At 31.8% G+C, this 14917-nt stretch overlaps 1 protein-coding gene across 3 annotated transcripts in view; it reads left to right on the plus strand.

The window, feature by feature from the left end:
- The window catches only part of LOC142323126 (testin-like), a 201138-nt gene that overhangs the window by 811 nt on the left and 185410 nt on the right, over positions 1–14917 (plus strand). For 2 of the 3 annotated variants that reach the window (XM_075362352.1, XM_075362353.1), the window contains exons 2-5: positions 1366–1454; positions 4853–4941; positions 5740–5867; positions 14063–14184. In XM_075362352.1, the coding sequence (XP_075218467.1) occupies positions 1392–1454; positions 4853–4941; positions 5740–5867; positions 14063–14184 (402 nt within the window). In that variant the 5' untranslated portion in view covers positions 1366–1391. The remainder of the gene's footprint in view (positions 1–1365; positions 1455–4852; positions 4942–5739; positions 5868–14062; positions 14185–14917) is intronic. The other variant, XM_075362354.1, reaches the window with a different exon arrangement.

Raw genomic sequence — 14917 nt, forward strand, 5'->3', positions numbered from 1 at the left:
AATGTTTTACTCATTACATATACCTTTAACCTTTATTTAAATGTAATTATCTTATTCCCATATATCTTTACATTTTTGCAGTTTGAAGAAATAGGCAGATAAAGGAACATAAATTCTGTAAATGAATAAACAAATCCATTACTATGTGCTTCTCAGGCAGCATGCTATATACTGTTTTTAAATTTGCAATTTATTTTATTTTTATTTGTAATTTATTTATTTTTGTTCTGTTTCATCTTTTTTGTATGTATTTTGTGTACACACTACTTTCTTATATGACATTTTTTTTTTGTAAATATTCAGCACTGTTGGTTTTTTTTATACAGTCTGGCTGAAAAAAGTAGTGGTAGATTTTTGTAATGATAAAGTGGAAAATCTTGTGACAATATGATAGGTGTTTAAATTTAAATGGTGATTATAGAAAAATTAAGTTTTGTTGTAAGTATCAAATATTTTAAATTATTGCTTATTTAAAATTTTTAGAGCCAAAGTGTTCTTGATGATCCATACAGTAAAGGGTTTCCTAACCACTTAAAAATGAATATCATATACCACATGCTATGTCGTATAGAAAAAAATGTTACCACAAATGAAGGTGCTGCTTTATAAGTATAAAAGGGTGCACAGCTTCCTTGTATTTAGGGATAGAAGGAAGTAAATATTTTTTACGATTGTTTTATTTTTAAAAATATAGGTCATATGTTTAATTTTCCAAAAATATTTTTTTTTTTTCATTCTGTGACCGATCTTTACATTTATTTGTCTTCATACAATAAAACTTATTTTTTAGCAATCGCTGTTTCGACAAAAAATGTGACCATTTGAAAGAGGTTGAGTAGACATAAATTCTAAAATCTGTTTAAAATATAATTCTTGCTATTATATTAGGTATGATTGTAGTGAACTATTAATATATGTTGTTAGTTTATACCTGGTTGCTGTGTTGTCACTGTCTGCTTATAGTTCTGACTGGAATATTTGTCTGGAAATACTTTGTCAATTCTAATTAATAATTTTGTTTTGTGTAGCAGTATGTAAAATTACAAGATATTAAAGATGAGGATTAATAAATATCAAGATACAGGAATTTTATCAAACTATTCATCAATTATAGAATGGCATAACACCTTTCTCTTGTATAGATATTGCTATAGTGTATAAAATATAGACTTAGTCTATATATGTATAGACTTGTTTGAATATTCTTTTTTTAAGAAAATCCACCATGAGTAAAATACAGAAAAACATCTTCAATAATTGGACATAAATTACTTAATGATTTTTGAATTGATTATTTATAAAAAAAAGTGTGTGGGCAAGACATTTATTGAAAGTGGTTAATCCTTAATTGTATCCTTTTTTTAGGTACTTGATTAGTAAGAAAACTAAAAATGACTGAAACAGCTTCGGAACCTCCATTATGGATGTTGCAGTTAGAAAATAGACAAAAACGGGTAAAGATATTTAGCCAATAATTTTTTTAATGTGTGTTATTAATATAGGTGATTAAATATGTAGTTTTTGGTTCTTTTCAGGTATCATCACTTGTTTGTATGCATTATCTTGGAATCGGAATTTCATTTTTGCGGCTGCAGTAACTACAATATAATCATAATTAACCAGAAGTTCAAATCATTTGAACTAGTTTTTGGAAAGTTAATTTACATGCTCTTCATTAACCAACTATTATATTTTTTGTTAAAGAATAAGTAATCTTTGGATGGTTACTCACCATATGGTGAAGAATAATTTTGTAAACATTGCTATACCAGGATGTGGCCAAGTGTTGTTAGTTATAGTGTCTGGTCTATAGTGTGTAAAACTGAGGGAGATGCAAATATACAACACACATACCTGGTTATACCCACCCATAAATCCTTTCAATTTTGAGCTGAAAAGTTATAGTTTTCCCTTATTTTTCAAAATTCCAGTTGCTTTAATCAGCATTATTTCAGAATATATTATCCCATATTTTGAAAAATTTTTACTTAATAAAATTTTGTGCTTGCAGAACAGTTCATAACATTTCAAAGAACAACATAATATGTGAAAAAAATAGAAATCCAGGCAGTTACAAATGATAGATATTCTTTCATGGTTAAAGACTGGAGATGTGTACCATAACAGTATGTTATAAACATTGTTTTGAGTGATATTTTGAACGGCCTTCCTTTTTATGAGTTGTATATATGTGTTGGTCTTAGTGGAGTCTATAGTAGAGGTACATAGAATTGAGTTGTGTTTTATGTATATAGCCATCTATAATTTGAATTTGTAAATGAAAAGTAAATCTTTATTGAACATTTAAAATTGTTTTATAAAAAGATATATTTTCTGGCTGCAAAAGGTATGATAATTCCAGGATATCAGGTAAAGATTTATTTACTTAAGGTCTGTGTGTAGCTTTCAGCTTTATTTTTATGTTATCAATTGTTATTTTCAATTATTGGTTCAAACTTTCTGTTGTTGTTGACATTTTGAAAGTCACAAGTGTCTGGTCTGATTTGATCTAGGGAATAATTGTTCCTTTTTCATAATTCTATGACATATCTTTTATAAAAATGATTACATATTTCTTTAAAAACTGAATTACTTTGGAATGTTATACATATGTTGAGTTAAAAATTATGTTGTAGTACAAGGGAATCTGAATTATCACTATTTTGAAATTGCTTTAATGCAAGTTTGTTCGGTTCAACTTTATTATAATATATAGGATATTGTATGGGGATGTCTAATTTATATCATTATTATTTATATTTGTTTTATTGACTTTTCATTTTATAATACACATAAAAAATATGCAAACTTAAAATTTGGCATTTTTTAATAATATTTAGAATTTTTGTGCATAAATGGAGTGTCAGTTAAAATTTAGTTTGAATAATAACGCTTATGTTTATATTTGTACTGGTAGTATTCCATGTAAAATTTTTGTCTTCAGTCATTTAACTGGTTTGATGTAGCTCTCCAAGTTTCCCTATCTAGTGCCAATCGTTACATTTCAGTATACCTTCTACATCCTACATGCCTAACAATTTGTTTTACATATTCTAAGTGATGCCTGCCTGTACACTTTTTTCCTTCTACCTGTCCCATCAACATCAAAGCGACTATTCCAGGATACCTTAATATGTGGCCTATAAGTCTGTTTCTTCTTTTAACTATATTTTTCCAAATGCTTCTTTCTTCATCAATTTGCCGCAACGCCTCTTCATTTGTCACTTTATCCACCCATCTGATTTTTAACATTCTCCTATAGCACCACATTTCAAAAGGTTCTAATCTTTTCTTCTCAGGTACTCCGATCGTCCAAGTTTCACTTCCATATAAAGCTACGCTCCAAACTTATACTTTCAAAAATGTTTTTCTTACAGTTAAATTATTTGTTGTCGTAAACAAATTATATTTCTGACTGAAGGCTCGTTTCGCCTGTGCTATTTGGCATTTTATATCGCTCCTGCTTCGTCCATCATTAGTAATTCTACTTCCCAAATAAACTTCTTATACCTCCATAATCTTTTTTCTTCCTATTTTTACATTCAGTGGTCCATCTTCGTTATTTCTACTACATTTCATTGCTTTTATTTGTTCTTTATTTTCATGCGGTAGTTCTTGCGTAGAACTTCATCCATGCTGTTCATTGTTCCTTCTAAATTTTTGTACTCCTAGCTAGAATTACTATATCATCAGCAAATCATAGCCTCTGTAGCCTCTTTATCTTTTCACCTTGTACTGTTACTCCAGATCTAAATTGTTCTTTAACATCATTAACTGCTAGTTCTACGTAAAGGGAGTCCTTTTCGGGCTCCCCCTTTCTTATTACGGCTTCTGTCTTATGTTCTTCAATTATTACTGTTGTCGTTTGGTTCCTGTTAATGTTAGAAATTGTTCTTCTATCTCTGTATTTGAACCCTAGTTTTTTAAAATGCTTAACATTTTATTCCAGTCTACGTTATCGAATGCCTTTTCTAGGTCTATAAATACCATGTTTGTTGGATTTTTTTTCTTTAATCTGAGGCCTAAAATTGCTTCTCTTGTCCCTATACTTTTCCTGAAACCAAATTATTCTTCTCCTAACATTTCTTCCACTCTCCTCTCAATTCTTTTGTACAGAATTCTAGTTAAGATTTTAGATGCATGGCTAGTTAAGCTAATTGTTCTGTATCCTTCACATTTATCTGCTTCTGCTTTATTTGGTATCATGACTGTAACACTCTTTTTGAAGTCTGACGGAACTTCCCCTTTTTCATAAATATTACACACCAGTTTGTATAATCTATCAATTGCTTCCTCACCTGCACTGTGCAGTAATTCTATAGGTATTCCGTCTATTCCAGGAGCCTTTCTTACATTCAGATCTTTTAATGCTCTCTTAAATTCAGATCTAAGTATTTTTTCTCCCTTTTCATCCTCTTCAACTTCTTCTTCCTGTGTAACACCATTTTCTAATTCATTTCCTCCGTATAACTCTTCAATATATTCCACCCACCTATCAACTTTGCCTTTCATTATATATATCGATGTACCATCTTTGTTTAACACATTATTAGAATTTAATTTATGTACCCTAAAATTTTCCTTTACTTTTCTGTATGCTCCATATATTTTACCAATGTTCATTTCTCTTCACTTCTGAACACTTTTCTTTAATCCACTCTTCTTTCGCTAGTTTGCACTTCCTGTTTGTAGTATAAGTAAAGTTCTGTTAAAACTAATTTGTTAAAATGATCCTAATGAATTAAATTTTGGTTTAAATGTCACCTTTTTTTTTAATTTTATTTAGCTTTTATTAAAATTTTGGCTAGAGTTTTTTTTAACGCGCACCATCTTATGTTTTATTTTTTTCCAGCAACATCGTTTAGCCCATGAAATAGGGGCTGGTGCTCCTTGCTTGAAGTGTGTTGATTTATGTCCTGGCCTTGATCTTCATTTTTGGAGGTTATTTTTTGTTTTCATTTTATTAATTTTTTTATTTAATTATTTTTATCAATTTTTTATGTTGTTTCATTTATTATATTCACATTTATTATTCGGGTTTTTTATTTTGTAATTATTTAAAAACTTTTGATTTTATAAAATGTCATGTTTATAAATCACTGCCACCATAACTTATATTTTTTTTAATAAGTTTATTTCTTATTTTGGTGAAGTCATTTATAGTTCATAAACCTGTCATGAAATGTGGTTTGTTACATAAACCTTTTATGAAATTATCAAAACAATTTTTCATATTTCTTTAAATATGTTTAAACCATTTATGTTTTTACATTGAATGTTAAAACACCTTCCTTAGATATGAATAATGTTAATGAAAACTTCCCAGAATATATGTAGCAGTATATGTTGACTATTATCCTAATTGTATTATTAAGCATATTTTGTTTAAAATCTTTGATCAATTTAATGATGATATAAAAAAACTATTTAGTAATTCATGAAACATTATTGAGCTGTGCATGACGTTTATCAGGCAGATACTTAATTTTTATATTTTATGTTTAATTTTATGAAGAAGTTGATCAATGAAAGAATTTGAAATCCATTCTGTGAAAGAATGTGCTGGTCGAATGAAAAGTCAGATGTTTGTGAAATTTTATTCTCTTGAGTTACTGATAAAGTCAATGTAAAAGAGAACTTAAAATAAAATCAATTACTATTTCCTACAGCAAGGAGACCTAAACTGAACATAAGTACTTGTATTTAAACATAAGTTTTGTATTTTTTTTATTTTTATAGGAAACTGTGTCGTAACTGTAAATGCCGAAAAGAAGATCACGAGGTGAAAGATGATGATTGTTACTTGCAGTTTGAGATTCTTCTTTCCTCTAGCGATAAAACAAATAAGAAAGTTAATAAAAAAGCGGGTATGTAATTAATAGAATAATTGAAATTCAGTTTAACTATTTTCATGCAGTTTCTGGTGTGTTTATCTAATTATTAATTTCAGTGATTCTTTTTTAAATTGCCCCTTTTAGATGTGACCATTCACATTTTGTTCTTATTGTTTAATTAAATAAATTCTTGTAGTTTATAGTCGTTAATATAATTTAAAAAATATTTTATATTCTGATGAAATGACAGATTATAAAAGTTAAAAAATGCTAGTAAAATATAATTATGCTTTTATATCACCTAAATATTTTAGTAATATTTGAATGAATGAAGTAGCTTCAGAAATTTTCCAGAAAAAGTTTATTTTATGAACTGTACATTAAGTAGTTTTATTTCCTTTGGTGACTGGACACTTTGCCAGTATTCATCAAGAATTTGGATATATTCCTGTGGTGATTCATTATGATTGTGATTCTACCATTGATATTCTATTATTTTCCTTTCTTTGTGTTTCAAATCAGAGAAGTAAAAATCAGGAATTACCAAATAGAGAAATAAGGTGATGCTCCAGAGACGGTGTATTTGCCAATCAATGTACTTCATGATGTGCAAAAATCTATATATTTATATTTGTGGAACAGTTTGTTGACAGACATACTTTTTAAAAACTTTTCTGGAAAATATTATGATATAAAATTGAAATTCTAACTTCTGACAATTTTTTTCTATTTTCTTCTTTCATTTAAAATAATGTTTTGGTCATTTTTTGTGATATGTATATGATGTTATGGATGCCATCATCATCATCATTGCTTTTCATAGATTCTCATAAATTCTTTATCTATTCATAAGTCTGATCTTTTTTTCCACAGATTTTTCACCACTTGCTTTTTAAAGTGGTATTAATTTTCTGATAATGATTTTTTTAAGTGGAATCAAAATCTCTCATATGCATGCTGTTTGATGACTATATTTTGATTAATAAAAATAAAAAAAAACATTAAATAAATAAAAATCCTCTTGGTGGAAGTCAAGTTTATTTATAATTATCCTCTTAGTTAAGAATTTTAATTATGCTCCCGATCCGAAATCATCAAACAGTTTTTATATTGCTGAATGCAGTACAAATTTTTTGCAATGCGACTTCTAAATGATCTATAAACTAGCAGAGCTGAATTGTTTTTTTAATAGTGCTGCATAGCTTCTCACATGAACATTTTCTTTTACCCAGGAAATAAAGTTATAAAACAAATTCACTGATACAATCACTATCCTGCAACATTGCTTTACTTGTTATTCCCTCATCAGCAGTTTAAACGAGTAGCGTATGTTTTTTATGAAGATATACAATGTTGATTTGTGCCCTTGTATATTTCCATGTATTTCCATGTCTAGTTATCATTTCAAAAAGAAAAAGTACAAACAATTAGAGATTACAATATGAAAAAGTAGGTTTATAAAAGAAAAATGAGGATTGCCTGTATAAAAATTGTAGACACCTTATCAGATTTTTTGGTCTTTATTTTATTCTGCAAGAAAATAATACATAACAAGACAATAAAATGCATCCCTATGACTACGGTTCTGTAATACTGTGAGAAGTGACTTGAAAAGGAGAATCCTGGATAAGAGTATGAAGTAACTATAAAGTGCCAGTGGCTGAAGCCATGATTAATAAATCTGTTTGGATAGATCAAGATAAACAGTTCTGAGTGTAATTTCTTGGCATTTGTTGCTTTTGTCATGAGTGTAATTTCTTAGTGGTGGTATTTATTAGTTTCTAATGATCTTAGCAATCAGGGATAAAAAAAAAAGAAAAACTTAACAGGAAGAAATTTGTTTAAACCTTGAAAGATTTGAAATCTAGAAGTATAAAGTGCCTTGTTCACAGTTAGAAGGAAAGGTAGGAAAAGACAAAGATGCATCTATAAAGGATAGATATACAACTCTGATGAAAGTTTTGGTAGAAGTATAATTTATAAAGAGTACAAAGAAGGAATCTATAAACTGTTCAGGAGAACCTGTGAGTGGGAAGTAAGTGATCAAGTGTTTCATAGTTTTTGTTGAAATTTAGCATGAAACTCATTAACATGAATTAGTTTAGTAATTCCTAACTACTTTTGCTTTTGTTAATATTGATATTTGTGAGTAAATATTAAGTGGAGTATATCAGTATGTTTAGTTTTTTCTCACAAATTACTAATCTGAATTAAATATTTATATAATTTATATTGTTTTAATTTATAACTGTTGAAACAATTTTATTTTATCTTAACCCCTTGAGTTTTATTTTTGTACCTAAAAATGTACCATACCTAAAAAAAACATAGTTTTTTTTAGGTATGTTGAAATAAAAACCTACAGAATTAAGATTATGTATGTGTAATTTTTTTGTTTTGTTTAGGCATTGACTTCTACGGTCAGTAGCCCTCGTCACATTCTTTAAAATAGGGTTTAAATCACCACCAGGTTTGTCATTTGTAAGGGTGTAAAGGGCTCTTACATTTTATTTTAAAAAAACACCAAAATAACAACACACAACATTGTATATATTAGAACACAGATAATACTTGCAGGGTGTAAAGGGCCCTGATATTAAAATGAGACAATAAATAACACAGAAACAAAATGATAAATACATCTGTCTTAACAATACCAACATTATTAAAAAATATCCATATTTGTAGAATAAAACTACTTCACTTAGAGATTCCTTAAACAAAACTTGAACTCACTTATAGACTTTTAATAGTTCACTGCCATACAGAAATGCAACTGTTTTTTCTTCTTTTCTGTTTTCCAGATCAGCAGCAGTATTATTTATTAGACTGAACTCTTACTGAGGTCCTCATATATGGTATACTCTTCCATTAGATGCTTGACTGTAAGCAGTTTATTACGAACACTGCACATTGGTCTTTCTTTACCAGTTAACAAATATGAATTTTTATTTGCATTTGGCCGATTCTGAGTCTGGTTACGCCACTTGTTTTCGGCGAGTCAGCTTCACATTGCTCTTGCATTTATATGGAGAAGTTTTAATTGGGTTTAGTTTCATATTTAATCTTCTCCGTTCATTAATCCACCTGTTTCTTATTCTGTTAGACAATTTTTATCATCTGCTACTTGAACAGGAATTATATCCAAATTAACACATTGTTGCCGTTTTTTGGCAACTTCATCTGCGCTTTCATTTCCTGCAATACCAGCACACCCTGGAGTCCGTACAAATATCGCTGTCCTCATCAATTTAAAATGTATAAAATGGACAGCGATATATATAATAAGGACGTCTTTCATGTTCTTGTACTGAATTACAGTAAGTGCACTTAACAAGTCTAAACATATAAGCTCTCTCTCTTCACAAATATGTTCTGAGTAGTGAAGAGCTTGCTGTATGGCAATAAGTTCTACTGTATAAACACTTGCCATATCTGAGTTTCCAAAAATGGGCTTCTCCATTTACTTATATGGGCATCCAACACTGTTTGGTTTTAGAACTGTTAGTATAAATTTTAATGTATTCTTCATAACTACTGGTGATTGATAAAAATTCCTGTTAAATGATTACTGCTGGCTTCTCTTTGGTTTTTCCATGGGAGAGACCCAATCTTGTGTTTACCGCTGGAAGAGCCTTGGCAGTATTTCTCTTGTTGATATTACTAATGTCTATGGTAAAGCAATTTCATATTTTCTTCTCAATTCGGATACTGTATTTCGGCTGGTCTGCAATAGGTAGCACGATGTTCATGTACTGCAGCAAAAGGATGATTATTAAATGTTTTATTATTTATATGGGTAGGAAATGCCCATATATTTGCCGCATATTTTAACAATCCGATCTCTCTTCTATAATGTAGTAGCATTATTTTGACCTCCGACATTAAACTAGTCACTGGACTTGTACGGAAAGCGCCTGTGACATATTTTATTCCTCTGTTATGTATTACGTCGGTAACTTTTGTAAATGTGACTTTCTAGCAGATGAATATATAATACATCTATAGTCGAGCTTCGATTGAACCAATGCTTTATACAGCCTCAGTAGTACTTCTTTATCTGAGCTCCAATTAATGTTTGATAAAGATTTAATAATGTTTAGAGCTTTCTTGCATCTAATACTCAGGTCCTGAATATATAATCCCCATGCTCTAATAATAGACCTAAAAATTGTACATTATCCTTGTATTGTATTGGATGATGATCGATGGTCAAAACAGGACTTTGGTGTGGAATTTTCTTCGTACAGAAGTGTACACAACACATTTTCTCTGGCCAAAATTTGAAACCATTATTTCTTGCAACTTTGTTGAGGACATTTATCGCTCATTGGAATTTGTACTTCACCACACCTGTATTGTTGCTGGCATACAAAATTGCCAGATTGTCAACATAGACACTTCTACTGATTTCTGCTGGAATGACTAATATCAGTTTTGTTGATGGCAATCATAAACAAGGTACTGCTCAACAGTGAGCCTTGTATTATGCCATTTTCCAATCTTTCTGTGATGAGAGTATTCATTGTTAATACGTACTTGGAAAGTATGGTCATTCATATAGTTGCTGAGTAATACTGGCAGATTGCCGCAAATGCCCCATTCATGTAACTGAAGCATTATTCCATGACACCAGGTCATATCGAATGCCTTCTGCAGGTCAAAGAAGAGTAATTCAATGTTTTCATGTGATTAATCTGTTATATATGATACTCTTTAAGTTAATCATTTCATCAGAAGTTGAGTGTTATTGCCAGAATCCTGTTTTATGTGAGGATAAAAGATTTTCTTTTTCTAAAATCCAAACAAGTTGATTTTTATTATAAACAATAATATAAATAATATTAATAAACAATATTATTATAAATAATTGAAAATAATTTTCAATTATTTTTCCCATAGTGCACATCAAAGAAATAGGACGTAACTGTTAGGATGAGTCAGATTTTTATGTTTCTTTGGAACTGGAAAGATGTTTTTGTCCACTGCTGCGGGTACACTCCATCCTGCCGTATCTGATTATATAGTTCTAGCAATCTACTTTTTGCAGTGGTATTCAGCTGCCTGATCATGACATAATGAGTTTTGCCCAGACCAGAAACTGTGTTTTCGGTTTTCTCCAACGCTTTCACAAGTTCTATTTTGAAAGGTGCATTGTATGAATAATTATGCACTTTCATTTGGAGTATCTTTAACTTCATCTTCATATTAAAGGGAAGTTATGGGAGTAAAGTTTGTACGCTCACAAATAGCCATCACTTTCTTCCAAATGTCTGATGCAGTCGTATTTCTGCTAATGGGTGACATATGTTGCTACCAGAAACGTTTCTTTAGAATCTGTCATAAGTCTTTTTGCATACGCTCTGTATTTTTTAAAGGCAGTTAGATTTTCAGATGCTGGATGATTTTTAAAAGCATTATATGCTTTTTTCTTTCTTTTAATAGCTTAACTTATTTCTTCGTTCCACCTTGGAACGGGTCACTTCTTGAGTTTCCTGGATGTTCTGGGAATATATCTTGATGACAAGTCAGATATGGAATTAGTTATAGCATCAACTTTGGCTTTGATAACTCCAGTTGTTTCAGGGAGTATTGTGCTAGCTGTGAAGCTTGTCCAATCTGCCTTATCAAACAGCATCTTTAGGAGTTGGGATATATTTTTTTTATGTCAATTATAATTTGCACTGGGAAATAATCACTTCAATGCAGATCTTCTGTAAAACATGGAAGTGTGTCTCTGTGCTATTGATGCACTTATAAATGCTAAATCTATACAGGACGTTGATCCATCTCTGGCATTGAAAAAAGTTCCTGAACCATCATTTAAGATAGTGAAATCTGAATTTTCAGCTTTTCCAATTTTCTTCCACAGGTATCTACTCAAACCAGTTCCTAAAGAGAATTGTGTGTTTTAATGTCACCCACCAGTAGTATAGGTGGAGAAAGCTTAGCAATTAATTGTGTTAAGTCATCCTCCTTCCAGTCAAAATTTGGCAGGTATATGCCAGATAGTGATCTGCAGTAGACGTTACATTCTGATTATGACCGCTTGCAGATTTTTGTTTATTTCAGTCACTTGGTAGCGCTAGTCGATGTTAATATAGCCACTCCTCTTCTACCTCTTATATCTGGTGATTGATGTCGCTGAAATGTATTGATTTTTTTAGTCTGAAATTTTCAATTTAGCAGAAATATGTTTCTTGCAGGCATATAGAAATGGTGGGAAGGGGTCTACATCAGTGTTGTAGCTCATGGATATTTGACAAACATCCATTGATGTTCCATTGAAGAATCGACTCGCTAATTTTTAAATTAGTTAATCTCTAGGTTTGCCTTTTGGCTATCCTTTTTTCTTCTTTTCCATTTTTTTAACAGCTTTGTGTTCGAAAAGTATGTTGTTGCTTGTGTAGCTACTGGCCTCCAAATCGGAGACCATCAAAGCCACTGATGATGATGATGGGCATGGATCGGCGCTTGGTTTAGGTGCCGATTGAGAGGCAGGAACCTGGGAGACCCCCAAAACAGGAGTTGCACCAGTCACTGTCTCAGGCAGGAGGAATCAGGCCCCCCTGTGTGGTTTGTTGTGGTCTCTGTGATTTGGAGACCACCTCAGTTGTAGAAGGCTTGGGAGATTCCATAGAGACTCCACAGCAACCACCTTTCTCTCACTGTCATCGGACAGGTTATGCAGATGCAATTGTACCTCTGGTTTAGTAGCTGTGTTCTGATCAGATGTGCTTTTTTTTCGTTCATGGTCGACTTATTATCAGGAGGCTGTGTCTTTATCGAAGGTTTTGTAAATTCTTTATGAGTGAGAGACTTCATTCTGTTGTCTATTAATCTTTCTATCATGGTAGCCAATGTGGGCACAAGTTTGCTGAGAAGCTGGTCTGTATCAAAGCAAGATGCAGGAACAGCAGCTGCAGCCTGAGCATAAGTTGTTGCTCTAGTCTTGCAGGTGCTTACAATCATCTTTGCCTTGAAGTAGCTGACCTTCTGCAGGGTTTTAATTTCCTGTACCGCTACCTTGTCTTTGTAAACAGGACAGTTTCTTGATCTGCATGAATGCTGTCCTTTGTAGTTTACACAAGTAGGAGGTACCTTGCTTTGATCCCTTTCATGAATTTCTTCACCACACATGCATATTTGTGGCCTTTCTCATTGGTTGTGGCATAAAATCCCACACATCCAATCAGTATATTCCTGCATGCACTTTCTCCGGCAGTGTTGGTTTATTAAAAATAAGGACACAAGAGGCAGGCGGAAGAACTTTGCCATTCCTTCTCATGTTCAGTTTTCTTTCTATCAGTCATTGAGGTGTCAACTCTTCTACATTTCCTGTTCTGTACAATTGAGTAGATGTCGATAAATCACACATAACACCCTTTGGAGGTGTTGACTGGTTGTCATTAGCCCTCTCTACATGAAGTCTGTTGTAAGTTTTACGGATTTCCTTTACTGGGTCTCCAGCACAATTACTTATCTTGAGCGATAAGGAAAAGGCTTATCCTGAAAAAATTACCTTCCTCTCAACTAATTACAAGTTTTTTTGGTTTAGCAAAACTATTCTTGTACAGAGCTCTCTGTATGCTTTTAAGTGGGTGTTTACGTGAACCATCTGTCTCATTTGGTGTTTGTTCAACTTGCATGATTTTTCTGACCCTTCTGTAGCAAAGCTAGCCACTGGGATACACCCCCACTCCAGGGCCAGGTTTGGTCCAGTACTTCAGTGGAACCGGCATATGCCCTGGCTGAGAGCAGATGTACAATCTCCGCATTGATTCCAGGCCCCTACACACCAAAGCTTTCAGGGCTTTGATGCACCGATACACATGGGCTACGTGCTTACCATTGTGGGTGGCATGTGGACAGCGAAAGGGCCTCTGTTACACCTGCAATCACTTTGACCCTGGCTGCCACATCACCAGCTCTAAACAACCTGTAGGTGGAATCAGGTCAAAGAAAATCTCATTTCTGAGGAAAAATCCCGAAGCCCCGTTAGCCAGAATTATGAATAGTACTTATGTACACCTGTTGCCGCCCTTGGTGTGGAACAAAGATGTTATGTTCTGGACGTGGGGATTTTCTACTTCAGGGTAAATATTATTATTAGGCATTAAGTTTATTACTGAAAAATTAAGTAAAAATTACAGAGTAGAATTTTAAGTTTTATTTTTAACTAAACTTAATGATTTTCTGAGTTAAGTTTGATTGTATGTTATTTGCAGTTTTGGATTTAAATATACCAACTGAAAATGAAAAGAGTGGCGATGGACACTTGCCTCACAGTGATGTTGAGAAAAAAAAGGTGACAATGGACTGGGTGCCACCTGGCATCCCTCTAGATCTGGTATGCTTCTTATTTTTTTCTCTAGCCATTCATTTTTGCAAAGTTTTAATTATTGTTGAATTTTTAATGTTTTTTTCTGATCAAAAATTTGTTATAAAAAATGTTATTTGTTATATAAACAAGCTGACATAGAGGCAGGACTAACAAATAATTTATTTGTTTAATCTTAACTGGTATCCTTTAAACTGGGCATGGGACAATATAATGATGTTTATTTCATTTTCTAGTCATATATTTTTTTTTATATTTATGTGGGTTTGAATCAATTCCCAAGTAGCTTTGGTAATAGGGGTTACGTCTGCCACTAATAATTTGTGTTAAATAAGAAAAACATTTTTTTCAAACCTTTTCTGTTAAATGGCAGCATGTGCGTTTCTGTTGGGAATAGTGTAAATGCGCCGTGGTATAAGCTGGCATGTCATCATAGTTGCATAAGCCAACAAAACCACAGTAACTGGTCAGTTGGCCCCGACACAATGATGCCAGATTATTGTCAAAGCAATAATAATTCAGTATTCAATTGATTACAGTTTTTATTGCTTACTTCAATTTAAAAAAAATTAATTACACTGTTCAATGATAATCAACATACACTTACAAAAATAAACACATAAAATAAAAAAACCCAACAACAATGAAGAACTAAGATTATAGGCCTGTAGTATAGAACAATAAAAATGTAGAATAATACAAAATATAAAGGATAATTTATTCGGGCAGCATAAATTCCACA

The sequence above is a fragment of the Lycorma delicatula genome, chromosome 4 (assembly GCF_047948215.1).
Source record: "Lycorma delicatula isolate Av1 chromosome 4, ASM4794821v1, whole genome shotgun sequence".
Classification (NCBI taxonomy): Eukaryota; Metazoa; Arthropoda; class Insecta; order Hemiptera; family Fulgoridae; genus Lycorma; species Lycorma delicatula.